At 39.5% G+C, this 21,830-nt stretch overlaps 1 protein-coding gene across 7 annotated transcripts in view; it reads left to right on the top strand.

The window, feature by feature from the left end:
- Positions 1-13,519, top strand: part of LOC18448199 (acyl-CoA synthetase family protein) — a 54,113-nt gene extending 40,594 nt beyond the window's left edge. For 6 of the 7 annotated variants that reach the window (XR_016056068.1, XM_011630244.3, XM_088867602.1 and 3 more), the window contains 2 exons: positions 11,919-12,236; positions 12,363-13,519. Coding sequence is in view for 6 of the 7 variants with exons in the window: in XM_011630244.3 (XP_011628546.2) it covers positions 11,919-12,236; positions 12,363-13,374 (1,330 nt within the window). In the remaining variant the exon portion in view is untranslated. Of the gene's footprint in view, positions 1-11,918; positions 12,237-12,327 lie in introns of all 7 variants that reach the window. The other variant, XM_088867605.1, reaches the window with a different exon arrangement.
- The last annotated feature ends 8,311 nt before the right edge of the window (positions 13,520-21,830 follow it).

Genomic DNA, 21,830 nt, shown 5'->3' with positions numbered 1-21,830 from the left:
TTTGAGAACTTTTGGTGACCCAATAGACGAGGTTTGCACCGACATTGATTTGATTTTGATATTTTTAAAGTATTATCATATTTGAAATATGGTTTTGATTTTATTTTGCTACAACATATAATGTTATGAATCATGTGTTTTTTCTTTTACTTTTTTTTTCTTTTACGATATATTTACATCTTTGCAGTTAAAAGATTGATTTTTTTGGTGATTAATTGAATTTTTTCTCACTTGGACGATGAAATTGAGCATATATCGTATTCTTTTATGAATAGTTGATTCCTTTTTTGTATAATGTATCTTACTTTGATAATCCATTTTTCTTGTTTTAGTTCATTTAATAAATAAACTAAACCATGCCCTTAGAACTCAGCTGTTTTTTAGGTTTGGGGTGGTGGTGGGGGGGGGGGGGGGGGGGGGTTTGATTTTGGTGAGGGCACCCTGTCTCTGGGCGCCTGCTCGATCGCCTAGGCGGCCAGGCACCCAAACTACCTAGGCGCCCGAATCTGTCTTTTTGAACATTGGGCCTTGGGCGCCCGCCCAGAACAGGGTGCTGAGCGCCCGCTCAGGTACATCCGCCCTTAACGAGCCGCCTAGGCTTAGGCGTCGGGCGGACCGTGTTTTGAATCCTTGATCAAGAGAACTTGCAAATTTAGCTTTCGGCATTAACTACGACTGCAGTGCTCGATCTGCACACAGTACTCCCTCCTCAGCTGTGTTCGCCTCTCCACCTCGAGCTGCTTCTAGACGCTCGGCTTTATGTCCCCTCTCCATTCCTAGACAATGAAGGTTCTGGTTTGGACTTTCGAATATCTTTGGACTTGGTTCCTCAAAACCAGTTATGTTCGGTCCATTTGCACTAAATGCGCCCCCTCTAGTCTAGCTTTTATCTCTCTTTACCAAGTTAGACAAGTCTGGGATTGCAGGCCATGCCAGTGGGTAGCATTAGATGCGGTTAGAGCCTTTGAAGGTATATGGGTCATTTGGGACCCCACCTATCACCCCTCATTTCCTCTTTTGTAGCCTTCTTCCACTTGGTTACAATTTCGCTCTCCAAAACTTCCGATGGGCGCCCTTGGAAATTCTCGGCAGTCTATGGCCCAAGGAGTCTACTTTGGCAAAAATTAGACGCAATAGCTATGCTACCCCCAGCCAGGTGGGGCCTCAAAAGGGACTTCAACGTAATTAGATGGTCCCACGATAGAAATACCTCTTCTAGAGTCACCCCGACAATGATGAAATTTGCCGATTTCATCGTCCCTTAAGAACTCCTAGATATTCCTTTTCAGGGGGTGTTATTCACTCGGTCAAACCATTCTATCTCCTTCCTTGCTTTCTCTAAACTTGATCGGTTCCTTTGTAGTCCTGAGTAGGATTCTACCTTCCCCAACACGCACTCTATAGCTCTCCTTAAAACCACCTCAGACCATAAACTTCCTTTTGCTTGACCCTTTGCCTATCTCTTGGGGAGCCCAGACCCTTCAGTTTTGAAATGGCATGGCTCGAAGAGCTAGGGATTTCTTCTCTCCTCCCTGCTTGGTGGTCATCCTTCTCCCCCCTAGCCTGAGGTTGGGCAGGTTACAGTCTCTAGAAAAAACTCCTAAAAAACTCCCTTAAGAATTGGAGTTGGCTTCTACTAAGCAACTTCCAAGCCCAAAAACAGTCACTCCTCAATTCTATCCACAACCTTGACCTCATTGAAGAGTCCCGCCCCCTCACCGCAAATGCGTCTCCTTCGACTCCAATACAAAACGGATTTTCACAACACGCTTAGGAAGGATGAGATCTTTTGGGCTCAGCGGTCCAGGGTCGTGCACTTCTTTTTAAGAGCTGTGGATGCTTGAGCATGGGTGTTCGCATAGCTCCTCATACTTTTGGCCACTATTACAATAGCTTTTGCAATTACTTCGCTTGGGGAGCTCTTCTTCTTTGATCGTGAAGTGGGAGTTTGGGATCGAGACTTCTTAGAATGAGAACGATCATCATCCGATGAAGACTCCCCACCCTCATCAATTTCATCTTGCAGTGAAGAATCAACTGAATCAATAGGTGGGGTAGTGCTAACTGGCATTGAAATTAGAACAGTTCCACCCCTAGACACAATATCTCTCCCCTCTGCGATTGTTCCCCCAAATATCTGTCCAAGGCTATCGATATCTCGTAAGGACTTGTTGCGATACTTCTTAGCCCATTTATTTATGTGTGCAGGCATGAGTATGTAGTAGTCATTAGCAAACATACTATTTTACTAGATAACCTAACTAATCAAAAGCTGAGATAGAAAGGGAATAAGGTTATTGTTTTACCATTACAAAGTCATCCCAAACTCTTGTTTCAACGGTCACCAAATGTCTCGTTTTGTCCCATCCAAATCCAAAGACCTCAATGAGCTTATTGACATCCGAATACAAAATCCTAAGATTTTTGTGCTTACTCCTTAGTCTCTCTTTATCAAATTAATCACCGTGCTTGGCTTTCATTTTTTCAACCATTATGATCCATGTGGCTCTTTGAAACCCCACTTTGACACCCTATTATTTCTTAATTCTTCTAACATGATTCCAATAAAGGACTCCTTTGTTGGAGTCCATTGGGTGTTTCTCCTAGCTTCTACCTTTGTGGCGTCAGATGAACGTTGAGGTGTGGAAAATTGTTGGAATTCCATTCCCATAAAAAAAAAGCTCGAAGGCCATACTTAAGTGGTCTAATAAAATTCATAAACAATCACTAGACATGTATTTACATTCATTCAATTTTGGAAGCACACAAAAATAACACTCTGATGTGAAAAAATAATTAGGCTAAGCACAACTAATTTTCTTTTTCTTTTTCTTTTTTATTTTGTGGTCATGTTTCTATGTTTTCATCATCATCATCATCGTCATCATCAAACACATAATTTACAAATGATATCATATACATCTCAATTTTCAGAAGATAGTTTGAAATAACAACATTTTGAGAAAACACTAGAGTGGAGTCTTCATCAATATTTAACATCAAAACAAAAGCAGCCTAAATACTTCAACAGAGGCAATACTTGACTTGATGTTGAGCTAGCCACAAGGGCTAATGAAGAAGAACGACCTAACACTAGAGCACAAAAGAGTAGAGTTGGGTTTAGTCGCACATCAGCTCCAGAGGTTGAGAAGGAGGAGGAGGAGGCTGACACAGAGGAGACCGGGGAAGAAGAACAATATTTGAAGGCCGCCAAGGATGATAGTGATGATGATGATGCACATGAAGACTCTCGAGTTGACTTGTCTGATTAATATTTGAACTTTAGAATGTCAAGACTTGAGAAATGATGATGATTTGTTTTTAGATTTGATCTCTTTAATCTTCATAAACTTTTAGTTCGTATTTTGTAACTTTAATTTAAAGTTTGTTATTGTAAATTTATGATTATGGTTTTTGAATGTTTTTTGAAATTAGTTTCAAGTTTCTACTTTCTAATGTCTTCAATGATTTATCAGGGGATAGTGGATACAAAATCTTTGACAGCTAATACTTTTAGAGTTAATCAATAAATTAAATACCTACTATCACATAAGTCACCTCCATATTTTTCCTATGCATTAACTTATTTTTTGAGGCTTTTATAATTTTTATATTTATTGACCGCATCGGGGTGATGCACCGCATCGAGCCGCGTCGGCCCCCCCAACGCATTGGGTTGCATCCCTTATTTTAAAACACAGTTCGAAATTCAATCCTAGGGGATCACTATCGACCAACCCCTGCTGATCGAGAGGACCATCATCGAATATTTTTAGAACCTTTTCAGGCACCAGCAAAACGCACCCCTAAGATATCCTACCTTACCTTTCAATCTATTACCCCAGAACAAGCTTCATGGCTTGAGCACGTCTTCTCTGATCGCTCTGTCTTTGCTGAGTTTCACGACAGAGGAATTATTCACAAGGGCATGAATGCCACTTTGATAGTCCTCATACCTAAGGTGGAAGGTGCTGATGAACTCAAAGATTTTAGACTTATTAGCTTAATCAACAATTCTTGCAAAACCTGGCAAAGTTCCTAGCCACCAGGCTCTACGTTGTCTTAAGTTCGATAATCTCCCCAACCAAAGTGCTATAGAGTTTTGCGAAAGATCAGATACCAATTGTAAAAATCCGACACAGCAACTAAGAGAGAGAAACATCTGCTTTTATTATTAAAAAAATATTACAATCTTTCTAACACATTACCACCCAAAATATACTCTCTAAAAGTCGCATGCTCAACCCCTTACTACAACTCCGACACTTTCTATTCTTTATTTTTTACACACCCAAAATAAGCACACCCAAGTTTTATTTATAAGATTTGTGAACCGCCCTTCCATAAGGCTCACAATGATCCACGTGAGCTACCCATTTCTACCAAGTAATAAGGCAGTTTATTGAACCACCATCTTTGAGAATATTCTAGAGAGAGAGAGAACCATATATAGAGATAAGGAGGAAGGAATGAGAGCAGGTGAGATGAGTTGGCAGTCTTGGAGGAGCAACCACGTATTGCTCTCCACAATTCTCCCCCTTAACACTGAGTTGCTCCAATCTTCATTTTAGTCTTTTCTTTTTCCTCTTTTTCTTTTTCCTTGTTTTCTTGTTCTTCTTGGGGACATTAATCTCTTCTCGCATTGCAGCTTGCCATTCATCAACTCCCTTTGCCTCATCAAACAAGTTTGGTTCTTTCATTTTAGAAATGCTTGATATACCACACTCCACAAGTGGCATTTCCTGTTTATAAGCGGTTCCTATGCACTTTGGATTCGGTTTCCGAATTTGTGAAGACCTTTGCAGTTGTACTTTGTTGTCCTCGCCTTCTTTAATATTTTCTAGTTATGATACTTGCAACTCCTCCAGTGTAAGTGTAACCTGCGACTCACTTTTCGCATCATCACCCAACGGCATTGGCGACAACAGCTGTTGCTCAACACCATTAACAGAATCATCACGAAGACTATTTCTTGTCACTTTATCGGTTACTCGATCAACGACGCCATTTCGGACGTCATGTGCAGGTCTTGCAAACAAATTGCTGTCTATTTGTTGCCCATGCGTGATCAAGTCACTATTAGTTTTCACCTTTGACATGATCAGTTCTCAAACACTTTGACATCATCTGGGACATGATGCACGTCCTCTCCCGTATGAGGCTCGACTTCATTTACCTCATACGTGGTAAGAGCAAAGGATTTCTCTCCCTCATGGTGAATTTCAATTGAGGTTGTGTCCACGACCTGTTCAAACCCGTCTTGCACAACCCAGTCACTGTCATTGTCCTACAACTTTAGTTGTGCATCGTTATCCACAAGTTCCTCACTTTCCTCCAATCGTCTCAGCTTGACTAATTGATCACCTAGTAATTGCTCTCTTGTAAGGCTTCTTGCATCTTCCAATCGATAATCAGCCAATTCCGAACTCATCAGTTTGGTCTCTTCAGCTATTGCAAAAGATGCATCAGCATCCCATTCTTCTTCGATCTAGAACTAGTGACTTGTCGCAATCACCGTATTTCCCTCAGCTGGCCTCCGTTTCTTTGACAAGCAGTTACGAGCAATGTGGCCCTTTTTGCCATAGTTGTAGCACTCAACGTCTCGTCGGGATCTCCATGGTCATCGGTCTGCGTTGGTATTACCTTGTCTAGCTTCCCCTGGTTGGATGCCCTTTCTCCTTTGGTTGGTCTCGAGAGTCTCTCCTTTTTTCTTTCATGTGAAGAGCGCCTTCTCTTCATCCTTAATGGATATATAACCCATCTGTTTGGCCAATGTCTCTTGGTTTGCCAACAGACTTTCTAACTCCAGAAGAGTTGGTTGTGTCTGCCATCCTTTGATGGTCGTCTTGAACCCATTGTATTCGTGTCTCAAGCCTCTAATGATGATACGTCTCATTTTGGTCTCACTAATTCGAGATTCTAGATCAAGTTTTGAAATCTCATGGCAGAGAGATTTCACCTTTGTGAAGTACTGGCTGATCATCATAGTCCCTTGTGATACCGATCCAAGCTCGCTTTCTAGAAATTGGAGTCGAGCATCATTTGTCTTGGACAATGTTGCCAATGCGTCCCAAGCTTCCTTCGGAGTGGTGGATTCTCGAATGTGGTCCAACAGTTCAACTGTTATCTTTAACGCGAACATGTCCTTCCCAGCCTTGATGCGCCATCATCGTAGTGTCTCGGCATTCTCTCTCGCGGGTGGTATAGTTTCGCTGCCACCGACGACCTCTCAGAGGTTTTGTCCTTGTAGGTATGATTCCATGTACGACCGCCAGTCGTCGCAGTTGTAATGGTGCAGCTTCTCGACCCATCCAGATGCATTCGCTAGGTCCTCCATCTTGATTGGTGTGATCGTACGTCGATCCCAACACCTAGAAGCTCAGTCCCTGACTGATTGGCTTCACAGTATCTCGCTGCTGACGTACTCCGTGATTGGTATGATCGCACTTTGATCTCAACATCTAGAAGCTTAGTCCTTGACTAATCAGCTTCACAACATCTAACTGCTCACTTACAAAGGCCCCTGACCGAACCTGCTCTGATACCAATTGTAGAGTTTTACGGAAGCTCTGAGACCAATTGTAACAGTCCTACACAACAACTAAGAGAGAAACATCTGCTTTTATTATTAAAAAATAATATAATATCAGTCTAACACATGACCACCCCAAATATACTCCCTAAAACTCGCATGCTGAAACCCTTACTACAACTCCCACACTTTCTATTCTTTTATTTTACACACCCAAAATAAGCACACCCAAGCTCTATTTATAAGATGTGAACCACCCCTTACATAAGGCTCACAATGATCGACGTGAGCTAATCATTTCTGCCAAGTAAGAAGGCGGTTCATTTAACTGCCATCTTTGAAAATATTCTATAGAGAGAGAGAGAGAGAGAGAGAGAGGAGGAAGGAACGAGAGCGGGTGAGATGAGTTGGCGGTCTTGGAGGAGCAACCACGTGTTGCTCTCCACAAGTGCCTTTATTAGGGACTACCAGATTCTTGTTGGAGCATTATTAACCCTTGCTTGCATCCACTCCAGAACCATCTCCAAAACACCAGGCCTTGTCATTAAGTTGGATTGGAAAAGGATTATGATCATGTTAATTGGGAAGTCTTAGATGTGACCAAATGCAGGTTGGGCTTCGTACATGATGGAGAAAGTGGATCCGAGGGTGCATTTGCCATCCGCATTTTTCCGTTCTCATTAACGACTCTCCTCTGGGCTTTTTTTCCATCTTCCAGGGGCCTCAGACAATTTGATCCCCCCTCTGCCTTTCTCTTTGTCATAGAAGTCGAAGTGTTTAGCAAATCCCTCTCTAGATTATACCAACACGGCCTAGTGGAAGGATTCAACATCGTTGGCAATGGTCCCACTATCTCCCACCTACAATATGCTGACAACACGTTACTTTTCTGTGACGTCCCGGCAAACCAAGTCGATACCCTTCTCCTTTTCCTTAATTGTTTCCACTTTGCCATGGGTTTTAAGGTCAACATGGCAAAGTCCAAAATGATTGGAATTGCCTTAGATCCCCCACACTACCGAGCCTTTGGCAACAAGTAGGGTTGTGGGATGGGCTCTTCCTTCCACCTATCTGGGTCTTCCCTTATGCCATGGTAAACCTAAGAAAGCACAATGAAGTCATATCATAGACAATTCCAACGAAAATTGGCTACTTGGAAGGGTATATTCAAATTCTCTGACTGGGAGAGTCACCCTTATTAAGGCCAACCTCTCAAACATCCCCATCTACCAAATGTCCCTCTTCCACATGCGTCTGTAGTTCAGCGTCTCGAACTCCTCATGTGCAACATCCTTTGATCGGCAGGTGCGGAATCAAAGAAATACCACCACATTGCTTGGACCTTGGTTTGCCAGCCTAAAATGGTTGGGGGCTTGGGGATCAGAAGCCTTCATAATAATAATCTTGCCGTATTGGGCAAGTGGTGGTGGAGGCTAGCGAACATTGGGGTGAACTCTGGCACCAGGTCCTAAGTCATAAATGGCGCCTTCACTCCCTTCCTTGGTTCCTCCCTGAAAGGGCACCCCATTCCTCTTCGGGAGTCTGGAAATCCTTTCATCGATGTCTTAACCTTTTTATATCTTTCATCCGCTTCCACCTTAGGGAAGGGATGAGACTTAAATTCTGCATGGACCTTTGGTTAGGCCACCTCCCACTCTCGCTGCGCTTCCCTAATCTCTTCACTTGGCTAGGAATCCCAGTGCCTTCATTGCTGACCTTTTCGGGTCGGTTGGGAACACGATTTCATGTAACCCTGACTTTTGCAGGCATCTTTGTGATGAAGAGATCCCTGCCTTCCTGGAACTCTCCTCCCTTCTTCATTCCTTTTCCATCTCTTCTCTCGGTGAGGAAAAAATCATTTGACCCCAGCTTCTTCTGGGATCTTCTCAGTATCCTCCTTCTTTCACTGCCTAATCTGCCCCCCTTAGAATGCAGCCCACGCGACAGTCTATCATTGCCAAAGCATGGATTACAATTATTCCCCCAAGAATACAGGTCTATAATTGGGTCGGGCTGTGGGAGAGAGTCCTAATTGTAGACCAACTCCATTGCAAATCCCTAATAGATGCGCAATGTGCTTATCGGAGGAGGAAACAAACTCCCACTTATTCATCCACTGCACGTTCGCAAGTCAGCTCTGGGAGGACTTGCTCCTACTGTTTGGTTGGTCATGGATCACATCGGAATCAGTTCTGCAGCTTTTCCAGGAAATGCATTTTACGATGGCCCAAATCAGGTGCCATGCTTTGGAAGGCAGTAGTGGCGGACACTCTGTGGTCGATTTGGAAGGAACGCAACAAATAGAATCCTTTGGGGGCAGCAGTCTCAACGTCAGGAAGTATTGGAGTCCATCAAATCCATGGTAATCTTCTGGGCCACCAACCACAACCATTTCAAGTTTCTCTGTACCTCTAATCTGCACCGCAACTGGACCACCATCTTACATCATAGGCTCAGGCAGGTGCCCTGTTATTCCCTCTAAAGATCCCCGCACATGGGCCATACCAAACTCAATTTTGATGGATGCTCCCTTAGCAACCCAGGCCCGACGGGCATCATGGGTATCTTTAGAAACCACCAGGGTCTCTCTCCTTTTTCCTTCGCCTCTCCCATCGGTATCGCGGATTCCACCATGGCAGACGCTCGTGCCTGTTTAGGAAGGCCTCAAACAATTCAATCCTTCATAGATCACTGTTCTGATTGTAGAGGGTGACTCAAGAAACGTAATTTCCTGGGTCTCAGAGAGGCTGCCCCACCTTGGAGACTATTGACTATCTTTGATGAGATTTTTGACATTTGCAGGCATCTACAGGCCTCATGGAAGCATACCTGGAGGGAGGCCAACCAAGTAGCCGACACGCTGGCTAAGCAAGGCGCTTCTATGGTGTTGACCTAATCTATGTCATTATGCTTCTTCTATCTCATTTTTGTATTACCAATCCCACCATTTTGTAATTAAGGAATCCTTTTTTATAGCATTTTTTGCTACTATTCCATATCCTCAGTGGCTGTTTTGTGTCCCAGGTGGGGGCAGTTTTTTGTATACTGTACATTTAATACAATGTTAACAGTTTCAAAAAAAACTTGTGGGACATAAAAGTGAGTCACCAGGTGACTTCTTGGTTTTAAGGGGGAGCTTCTTCGTTTAGGGCCATATTTGAAAGAGAACTTGAGCATCAAAATTCTTGAAGTATTTTTTGAAGTCAATCTTATTTTCTAGGTACTGTACTTAGTTTTAATATTTAATTTATTGATGCTACCGTGGCGCTCCCTAACTTCAGGACCCATGCTTCCAATCCTGTTTCAGCCCACATGCCCAACAACCTTGAGGGAGAATACCATCTTTGTTGAAGTGCAGAAACTTTGTTTTGCCATGATCTAAGAGTTTTATTTGGTGCCCATCATCTGGAAATAACACTCTCGAGGTGTTCCTGAATTTATTCCACCTTGTGCTCCCTGGGGAGAATTTTGGGGGGGGGGGGGGGAATTGGTATGAACAAAAAAATTCTTGCATGTTTGTCCAAACCCGTAGGCTCATGCAAAAATCTAAGCCTTGTATGCATATAATGACAGACAAAACACTTGCTCGATGCTCAGCTACAGTTTACTAACATGTATATTTTTTTTTTTTAAAAAAGATCTAGATTTTCACCAAACATATGGCACCTTTGAAGTCCCTGTAAGTGGATTTGTATATGATCTTGAAACTATGCTCATGGGCATATTTCAGCATGTTTCATTTATTTTTAGAAATAAAATAATCAACTCTTCAAATGCAGCACACCTACTTAAATCATTTTGTCTTGTTTTCAAGAAAATCAGCATAGATATTTTGGAGCACGTGATTTCTATTGTGGGAATTAATGTACTCAGTTGAAATACTTGCCATGTGAAAAGGAATTTCAGGTCTTATAATTGTAGAAAGATTCTACAAGAAAGTCACAGACCAGGTTTTTTGAGCTTAGCAATAGTCGAAAGTTAATTAAGTTCTTTTGATGTTACCAGTAGTTCATTTCGTTAGAAACTTAAACATGCATGAAACTCAAAACTCAAGATAGGCCAGATGGAAAAAAGAGTTGGCTTTCGAAGCATTGTCTCAAAATCTTCCCATGCACTACAGATAGGAAAAGGGCGATTATTTCATGTATCCAAACAGATTCATCAAGAAAATCTCCTTCTAGGAATCAGTGGTCTTGGATTTGTTTCAGCACTTCTTCAGTTGAGTGCTTGGAGACCAGAGAGATCAAGAACACTAATGAGAAAATCTGGAGTCGGAAACATTAGGAACTAAACAAAGATCATAAATATTTTCTCAAAAATTTCAGCAAGAAAGTGTGAAATGAGCCATGTGTCAAAAGAGAAATAAATATCGTTGCCTGTAGCAGAATGCACTTACTGGGACCTTAAGCAAATCAACAGATGGGGAAATATTTATTTATTCCCAAGAGGAACTGTTTAAACAGCAAGAATGAATCAGGTATCAGTAAAAAAAAAAGCAAAGAAATGACGGGTAGTTTGAAGTATTTGCCTTTCATAAAACTGACTGCAATATGTTTCTGTAAGAAGGCAATAAAGGATGGCTAATGGCCCCATCGAAAAGGTCTTTGAGAGAATTCCAGGATGTTATGCTTTTCTTGGGTAATTTGAAGACATTAACTAGATAGGGAAAGAGGTATGGGCATAATTCCTGTGAGTAGGCCTGCCTGGGAAAAACAATACCTTGGATTTTTGAACACCCAAGATGGCAGGGGTTCATTTATTAAGGCAATAAAGGATGGCTAATGGCCCCATAGAAAAGATCTTTGAGTTTCCCTTTCAATCTGACTCTAGTGTATTAGGTGGAGTTGAAATATTGCACTATAGCATTTGAACAGATTAGTCCTCCACCCCAGTTCCTTGAATCCCTATGGTTAAAATATCAGAATTTCATACCTTACGCAATTCTATAAATTCTGCTTGCAGGGAAGCTACCCTGGACTTCTTGCCAGCAGGCACAAACCTGCATTAGGGCATACATTCTGCTCATAAAATTCAAACAATTTTAAAACCTTTAGGGTCGCACATTCAACAAGTCTCCAACGCTGTCCTCAGTCGTCCCTATTGACCTATCCTGCTACCCTCATTGTCCAGATCTTGGAAGTAACTACTTTCCGTGAAAAAGTAAACTTTTGATCTGCATTGATTTTGAAATCTGTCATTTTTATGCTACCATGATTAAGACATTTAATCTCCATTGGAGACAATGAAAGTGTTTTGTAAAGAGATTTCCTTTACAACAGTATTATTACTTGTTTTGAGTTGTATTTTACTGCAATGGGTATTAGTTTATTTTTTTGTTCTTTTTTGATATTGATATTGAAGTGGCAATCTGTGCTATTTAATTCAGGGGGTCATCGTCTATACTGGAGCTTCGTAGTGGACTAGTCTCTTCTGTCTTAGATATTCTTTCAAATCCAATGCGGTGGGGCATATCTTTGGATATGGGATTAAGATTACCATTATTTCATACCCTCTTTCCCCATAAGCTGCAAACTCTACTAAGGATATTGAGTGGACCAATTTCATGCTGCAATCTGTTGCATTTGGTCGATCTATTGCAAAGCAATGTTCATATTTCGAAACAGTTGGTCTTAGATGCAGATCCCCATGCATATGATGATATCAAGCGCACAAACAAAATGTTGGTCTATCAGAACACTATATGGTAAGTTCCTTTATTTTTTGATATATTTTGAAAGCTGTCTGGTCATATAAGAAAGAAGAAAAGAAATAAATGGTTTATTTGGTTTCATCAGTCCACATCTGGTGTGACTAGACAATTCTTTTGCAGGGCGCTCTTGCTTGATTTCCCAGTTTGGTTCTACTTTTCAGCCATGGCACTCTTCCAAAGAGAACATTCGTTGAAGTGCCAGTCAAAATGCAAATCAAATGCCAGTCATGAAAATCAAACTTGTAATCTATGTCAAGCTGCTGCAAAGTTCCTTGGGTGGGTCCTGAGTCCCTTGCGGGCAGCCCACATCAATATGGTAAATCGATTTATTGAAGTATCAAAATCTTGGATCAAACTCAATGAAGCTGGCATCCATCGGTCACATTTTCTTAAGGAGAAAAAACGCAAGCAGTCCTTGATTGAGAATGACATGAGAAACGAGTCCCATACCCGGGCACTGAGAGGCTGGCTTGAAGACTTCCACATGCTATGTGGTGATTACTGCAATGAAACTGAATTTTCTCCTCCTAGAGAGAGAATTAAAGTTGGACATAGATTGAGCACCGGAGAGAGAGTTCCATTGTCTTGCTCAGAACCTAGTTTATTGTTTAGAAAGATACTCTTAGGTGTTTTTGTTGGGAATGCTTGCACCTTAGAAGACTGGGATTGCATGCTGCTGTTCCATTATATAGTGACAAGTAGAATCCTCTCATCCAATAAAAAACACTCAAGGATCAAACTACTGTCTAAACTACCCGATAATCAGGAATCAAATGAATGGTCAGTCAGACATTGCATACGAGGTGTTGCTCTTGTGTTTGACTTGGGTGAAATACTAGAAGACATGTCACAGGTCATGTTTGAGGATGACAGTGAAAGTGTGGACTTTGTTGGCAAAGCCAAAGCAAAGGCTGAAACTTATTTATGTAATTGCATTGAGCCTCTACTCTTGCAAAGGGAAGGTGACATGCAAAATGTGACTATGCTAATGGATCTGCATTGTAGATTAGTCAAGTGGACACAAGAAGGGAGAGGGGCCTTTGTTGGATCTAATAAGTATGGCAATGTCATTCGAGCCTTGGATTCCAAAATATCTTTTCTGCAAGGGAAAGCACAGACTTTTGAGATGTAAGCTTAATGAGCTCATAGCAGCTTGCCAAGAGTAAAAAAGATGAACCATAGATGTTACTTTGTCATTAAGGTCCAAAATGTAATATTTAAGATGTATTTTAATAGCTTAAGATAATATGCATTTCAATCCCCACTCTTCTAACTCAGAGCATGTATGTTGTGCTCCTGTGGGAGCATACTGTTCATCTACTCCCTCGTGCAAAACACCTATTTAGGAAGATTATTTTAGTCTAAAATTTTGGTAGCTACATAAGAATTACTAGATTATTTTGAAAATAAAAAGTTAAATTTTGAGGTTTTTTTTTTTTTTGAAGCGTGATCTAGCCCTTGAAAAATTGAACAGTCTTTAGTCAATATTGAGGTATTATATTTGTTCTGATAAATAGAGTTTATTTTAGAAATTTTTTCTACTAAGATTAGTTTATGGCTTGTAGAGATTATATCCCAAAATTTGAGATCTAAAAAGCAGTCTTAGTTTGCGTTATGCCCGAGGGAGTAAATAGATATTATACTCCTGCGGGAGTAGGAAATCTTTTGACTCTCACTTTTCATTCATTTCCCTCCAACCACATTTACCACAATATTTTCGTACCAACCAATTTCTAACTTTAAAACCCCTCTAAAATTCATGGATTACTCAGAGAGATGCATTTACGACCTTTTTACTGTGAATGTCACTAACTTCCAATTTAGATTTTAATTTAGGAACTGGATATTCTATTATTAACTAGTAGAATATTGGCTACTTTAACCGACCTTCAACCCATCTGCAATCATACTTGTCAACTGTCAATGGCGGTAAGCTGTCATTGTTTGACAGTTTTTTTTGGGTAAATCAATGGGGAAGAGCAGAGATTTTACAAGTACTAAAAATAGGGAGAATTGGCCATAAAAAGCACTGCATGGTTAGGCTGAGAATCAACTAAAAAAAAAAAAAAAAATGAGGCGCAGATATGCATGGAAAATCCTTCTGAAAAGGAAAAAAACCCCTGGAAAATATCGATCCATCAGGAAATGAGAAAGGAAGGTAGAATGGTCTTCCCGAGATCTTTGTTCTCTAGTTTCAGGATCTCTTCCTTCTCTAACTTGAAAAATCTTAAAGAAAAGTTCTCTTTCAAAGGATTTTATGTGCTGGTTCTGGCTGTCTCTAGGTAAGCACGCCATTAAAAAACCCCAAACCCTATTTTATCGAAAAATGTTTGTGCTAGGCCAAGCTTGTACTGTACAAGTAACAAACACTGCAACAATCCATTGGAAAAGAATGTTCCTACTCTGAGAAATCCTCTGTATCGATCTCGAGATCTATGTATATGAGAAAAAAAGAAGGATTTCAAGTCTCAAAATAATGCATCATGCCATGCATCATTATTTAGCATTCTTGGAGCATTGAATCTCCTAAGATGGATGGACATATTTTTTGGGCCATTGCAAAGGCCATCAACACTATAACTAATGTTCCTACAGGATTTAGAGGTGTGCATTACTTCGATTATTTAAAGTTGACATCTTATATGAACAGCACCCTTTTGTTATTACACCCACAAAGGAACTCAAACCCACTATGAATTAGAAACCCCACCTAGCATGGAATTCCCCCTTTTGTTCCTACACATTTGCCCATAATAAAATGAAACCATATATCGCTACCCAGGGTTTAAAGAACTCGTAATTATCGATTAAAAGCCTCAAAAAGATGAATTTGTTGCTTTATGTTTTATCAGTTTTCTTTCTTATTTTTGAAAAGTTAAAATTTTGAGCAGAAAAATTTCTGGTTACTCCAGTTGAGATGTGCTTCTCCTTCATCTCCCTAAATATGATTTTATTATCTTAAATTTTGGAGTGTTATGGGCCCAAGAACATGGAAACCTTAACAATGAGATCTGCCTCATCATGAGGCCATTAAGGTGCTATTTCACGGAAGGAATATCATCCCAGTTTCTGCCATTGTTAACTGCATCAAACTTATGTTCAAAAGAATCAGTATAGCTTCATGCCCTCTTGGTTCTATTCCAAAAGGAAGATTGACATCCCACTTAGACATCTTATGTCGAGACAAAGTCCATGGGTTTTTCAGGTAAGCACCCCCCCCCCCCCCCCCCCCCCAACTGTTAGTCCCAAAAAAAAAAAAAAAAAAAAAAAAAAAAAAGGGGAGGAAAGGGGAAAAAAAAAAGAAAGATAAACAACTTACCGGGATATGCACCATCAGAGAACTCAAGAGGCCTTTCAAACCATCTAGCCAGCCACAAGAGAAGAGCCTTTCAGATAACCCAACCCCCTTGCATCTCACAACCTTAAGTTGATACCATTGTTAGTTCCAATAAAAAAAACAAATAAATAAAATTGATAAACAACTTACTTTGATCTGTCCTTAAATCACACGAGGGACTTAAAGTTCCATACCAAAAGCCATAGACCGAGCTATTCGATGACAGGATACCTTGAGAATCCTCTTTGGTGAATCTCATTCACCTTCCATCTCACTTTTTTATCCTTTTCTCTATCTTTTCTAGGGTTAACCTCTTTTCTATTTAGACCACATTTATTTTGTAACTCTTACATTCATGGTCTATAGGAGTTATGATCCAAGTGTAACTCCTGCCTTAATTCCCTTAAGTGTAGCTAAACTGTTAATCATATGTAATAAAACTGTTAAGGTCCAAGTTTGGTGAGAAGTTGTCACCAAACTGTTAGCCCTATGCAATGAGCTAAATCTGTCATTAGTCCACTAATGACTCACATAATAAGATGTCATCCAAGCATTCCTACAATTTGATAAAAGATATTTAGAAATTAAATAAACTTTGTATTTCTATAATATTAAAACAAATTCTTACAAAAAATCCATACACACCACTGGGTTTTCCCTCTAGTCACACCGGGTTTTCCTTCCAGTGCAACATCCTATTAAAGCTAAAAAATGGATCCAAGTATATAGCATTGCCTCATATTAACCACATGGCTTTCACATATATTTCAATATGACTTTCGTACCATTATTGAAAAATAAATTTCTAGGAGAAAAGGGCCTGATAGGCCACATTTCCAACGACACTCCCACTTGGCCTAAAGGCCCTTTGTTATCTTTTATATAGCATTGCCTCATGCTTTCTGTATGGGATTTTCATATACCCAGCCAGCGTAGTCATATACCACACTTAGATTTTGTCGCCTCAACAGCCTTGTATATGACATTGCCTCATGCTACTTGCATGAGATTTCACATATACCTTGTTAACATGGTTATACACCACACTTAGATTTCCTAGCCTCAACAACTATGTATATGGCATTGCCTCATGCTATTGGCATGAGATTTCATATATACCTTGCCAATGTGGTCATACACTATACTTAGACTTCTTAGCCTCAATAATCTTTTATATGGTATTGCCTCATGTTGCTCTCATGGGATTTCACGTATACCCTACCAATTTGGTCAGTAAGTTTATACTTTCCAAGGAAGTTGTAATCCATAATCTTGTAAAAAAAATGAGGGAGGTAAAATAATATTATCACAAATATACATATATTGTTGAACTTGGACTATTCATAAGCATTGATCACCATAAAATATTTCAAATCAAGTATTTCTATACATAAATAGTTGTCTTGTTATAATATGTATAATTGTTAGAGGGCCATATTAGAAATAGAAAAGCAAATAGCTAACATCAATTTTCTCTTTCTGTACATAGGCAATGATAGAGTGCATCTCTCTTTTCCTCTCCATATTTTCATACAAATGGTTAGATAAATGGATATTGAAATTTGCCTGAGATTACGCAAACTTCCTTTTGTGCATTAAAATGTTTAGCTAAAATATAAAATAATGTCTTACAGTAATAACATCAATGATGTCCATGGTTCGTGGCCCATGGTGCAAATGACAAGCTAATGAATGCGTCTTTCATGTTCATTGAAGAGAGAGACTTATCTTTAGGTAGAGAGAGAAACTTAAATTTTAAATAGAGAGATACTTACGTTTTGAAATAGGACCGCACATTGATTTGTAAGTGAAACCTTCCAAATACCTTTCATATTGTGCAAAAACTTTGTGAACAAATTTGTGAACAAATTTATATTTTAAGATAATAAAAAACTTACCATAAAGTCACCTTCCAAATACTTTTCATATTCAAAGTGCATTGATTTCATGCTATTTAGATAAAATAGAACGTGAACAAATTTTTAATTTAATGCAATAAAGAACTTACTATAAAATGTTTGTAATTGAAACCTACCAAATTCTTTTCATATTCAAACTTACCAAAAAAAGTTTGTAATATGTTACTACATAAATGATGGGCACCTTGCATATGGATGAATTCTTAAAGGCGAAAAAAAATCGTTTGTTTCAGAATAGGTTTATCTCTTGGTCCCCTGTAACCCTTACCGAAGAGCAACAAAAAGGTCATCAAAAACAGGAGAACGCATGCATATTAGTGCAAGAGACCAACTCTGTTCTTTAAAGAATGAGAACCCGTTCCACCAGATGTTCACCTCGATACAATGAAATGTATCCCTGCAAACCATCGTTTTGCAACTACTGTCAATGACATTGACGAAGACTTGACGCAAAAAAATGGTCTACCAGAAACGTGGTGTTTCATTTCATATCAAAGCAGAGTATGAAGCACTGCAAAGAAAGCTGGAGATGCTACACAATGAACAAAATTGAACTCGATGACAATAGAAATCGACACCATCAGAGAACTCAAGAGGCCTTTCAAACCATCTGGCCAGCCACAAGAGCAGAGCCTTTCTGATATCCCAAGCCCCACTCATCTCACAACCTCGCTCTGATACCATTGTTAGTCTCAATAAAATGATAAACAACTTACTTGGATCTATTATTAAATCACACAAGAGACTTAAGGTTCCATACCAAAACCTATAGACCGAGCCATCCGGTGACAGGCTGCCTTAAGAGTCATCTTTGGTAAATCTCATTCACCTTCCATATCACTTTTTTATCCTTTTCTCTATCTTTTCCATAGGGGTTAACATCTTTTCATAGAGAACACATTTATATTGTAACTCTGACATTTATAGTCTATAGGAGTTGTGGCAGCTAATTAGGATTAACAAGTTGTCACCAAATTGTTAATCGTATATAATGAGCTAAACTTGTCATTAGTCTACTAATGACTCACATAATAGAATGTCATCCAAGCATTCCCACAATTTGATAAAAGATATTTAAAAATTAAATAAACTTTGTATTTCTATAATATAAAAACAAATTCTTATAAATAATCCAAACACACCACTGGGTTTTCCCTCCAGTAACACTGGGTTTTCTTTCTAGTGCAACATCCTATTAAAGCTAAAAAATAGATTCAAGTATATGGCATTTCCTCATGTTAACCACATAGGATTTCACATATACTTCAATATGACTTTTATACCATTATTGAAACATAAATTTCCAGGAGAGAAGGGCCTGATAGGTCATATTTCCAACACTAACTTCTTTGATCCTGTGTCAAGTCGAATGATTTTGCTAATTCTATAAGGGAACTTGCAGCCTCATTGATGGCCATAACTACTTGGTCTGAGTTAAAAATAATCCATCAAAGATGTTGACGTCGGCACAAGAGAAGTGACTGATTTTTCTCCAAAATTTGGGTTTAACCAAACAACAACAAATGTAAAAGGGCATTAGCTGAAACATCTTTCCGCGAATCAAGCATGATTGAAAGTTCTCACACCCAATCTAGGGAGGCCAATAGTGTGGTGCAAAATTGATTAGGATGATTAGATTTCCCTCAATTCAACGGGGATGCTCTTATGGGGAGGATCTATCTTCCGGTTTCAGCAGATACAAGAACTACAAAAGGTTCCTTTGGGAGAGAATCATATCAAAGGTTCTGATGGTGGTAAACATGAAAAGTTGAATCCAGTAAAGCTATTTGCATTCGTTGTAGACCTACAATCTACAACACTTTTGATTGCACATTGACCAAATTGTAGTAGTTCTTTTTAAGGAGTATCATGCCTGGTTTGAATGCCTTTCATGTTAGCCCAAATACAGTGGATCTTTAAGATTTTCAAAAGTAAATAGAGCTATATCAACATGCAAGATAGGTTTTGAACTCAATCAGAAATATCCACAAACATATAGCATGCTATTCTTATCAAAATACCCACAACAAGTTGCTGTAAATTCTTTGGAACTCAAGAGGATGTACAAATATCCCTAAGCTTGTAATCCACTAAAGGATCTTCAACCAAAATCAATTGCAGCTGTTGATAAACTCTTTTAAACAATCCAAAAGAAATTTCCAGCAAGCATGTACCCATTAAAAATCATTCCAACGATATAAGAAAATACCCAATAACTATTTTCCTTGCTCATAGATTACTTCCCAACCTTCTTGTGATATTTCTAGATGCATAAGATAAAGAAAAAAGTTGGAACAAATTCACAAATTCCTATGAATTTGTAGGCACAATTTGATAGCCTTTTAGAGAGAGAAAGTGGCTGAAAATGAGTTTTCCAGCAAGATATAACCCAAGTTGAAACACAACTTTCTTGGAAACAGTTGTTAGCAATAATATATATATATATATATATATATATATAGAGCTCCTTTGAGATGCAATACGGTGTTTGGGTTGATCCTGTGATTCTGAAGGGCTCTCACAAAAATGAGAGGCATGTCCCTGCACCTAGCTCACCAGGACGGATAAGAGAGAGAAATAGATTTCAGGGAGAGAAGGAGAGCTTGTGCATGGTGCCCCAGCCTCCCAAAACCCTTTCCATAAATATAGCTTCAAAATAGAGAAATTGATAGACACATGTAGAGAGAGAAGTGCAAAATAGAGAAATTGATAGACACATGTAGAGAGAGAAGTGACAAATGCTGCTTCTCAATGGCCACTTGTCCCTCTCTTCATATGGGTATTTCTTTCTCTCTACAAAAAACTATAACTTATCTAAAAATATGTAGTGAAGAAAATAAAAAATCAAAATTTTTGGGTCCTTATTTTGTAAATATTGGGAAACACAATTTTCTTTAACATTCCCCCACTTGTTTCAAAACATTTATAAAGCCATCATTCAAACCTTTTGTAGCTATATAGAAGTTTCTTGAGTTGTACATCCTCAAACAACAAAACCATCTATACATATGATCCATCCACTCAATGGTATCAACCACACACATTCCCATGCTCATAAAATATCGTGACGTATTGTGTGATCATCAACCATATCATGAACTTCACCTACATGCATCTAGATTAGTGGACTTTCTCTCTCTCGCTAGTGTCTTTCGAAAAGCATCGGACACTCAAACCGTGATACATACATCACAAAAAGGAATCTTTGTCACCTGAAAAATGTAAATAACCATCAATACAATGAATCATGCCATGATCCCATAAGGATCCTCAAACTGTCCAAACTAGCCATTGCAAAGTGGAAAACGGTGTCTTTAAGATGTGCCGGCTGGAGGTCATGCTCAGTGAGTCATGCCAAATACAATTGTCTAGTTTAGCCATCACAATGTGAATAACAGCGTCAAAAGACTGCTAGTCGGAGGTCATGTTCAACTGTTCAGATATCCAAGCTAGCTATCACAGTGTAGAAACATGAAGTCAAAAGAGTACTAGCTGGAGGTCAAGCTCAATAAGTCATGCCAAATATAACTGTTCAGTCTCGTCTCACAATGTGGAAAACAGAGTCAAAAGACTGCTAGCTGGCGGTGGTTCGTGACACATATCCCTCTGAGGGATTTTGCCACATACGAACCATTAAATGTCTAAAGACATATCCTAACCACCCTCGGAAGGTGCTTGCACATGCCACACATGCATCATCGCCATAAAGGCGGATATGCTACACATGCATCATCGCCACAAGGTGGATATGCCACACGTCATCATCATAAAGGCGGAAATGCTACACAGGCATCATTGCCACAAACCCTTTCGATGGATTTTGCCACATACGAACCATTAAATATCTGAAGACATATCCTAACCACCCTCGAAGGGTGCTTACACATGCCACAAAAGCGTCATCGCCATAAAACGAATATGTCACACAGGCGTCATCGCCACAAGGTGGATATGCCACACAGGCGGTATCGTCATAAAGGCAGATATGCCACATAGGCGTCATTGCCACAAAAGCGGATATGCCACATAGGCGAAGGGAAATCACATAGCATTCCACATACTCAATAGCTGTACCACTAAGGTTCATCACAGGTGTATCATAAGAAGCCTGTGGATCTCAATCCCATACCCCTTACACACTTTTCATGTGTGTTTATGTTGACACCTTTAGTCAATGGGTCAACTATCATGAAATATGTGTGGAGGTACATTACCTTTATATCTTTTCGTCCCACAAACTTTCTCACGGAATGATACTTTCTATCAATGTGTTTTGTAATATTATGGTACATAGGATATTTAGAAATGGCTTTGGCAGTTTGGTTGTCACAA

Source organism: Amborella trichopoda, chromosome 5 (assembly GCF_054954075.1).
Source record: "Amborella trichopoda isolate Santa Cruz 75 chromosome 5, AtrichopodaSantaCruz75HAP2 v2.0, whole genome shotgun sequence".
Classification (NCBI taxonomy): domain Eukaryota; kingdom Viridiplantae; phylum Streptophyta; class Magnoliopsida; order Amborellales; family Amborellaceae; genus Amborella; species Amborella trichopoda.
This window is presented reverse-complemented; position numbering and strand designations above follow the sequence as displayed.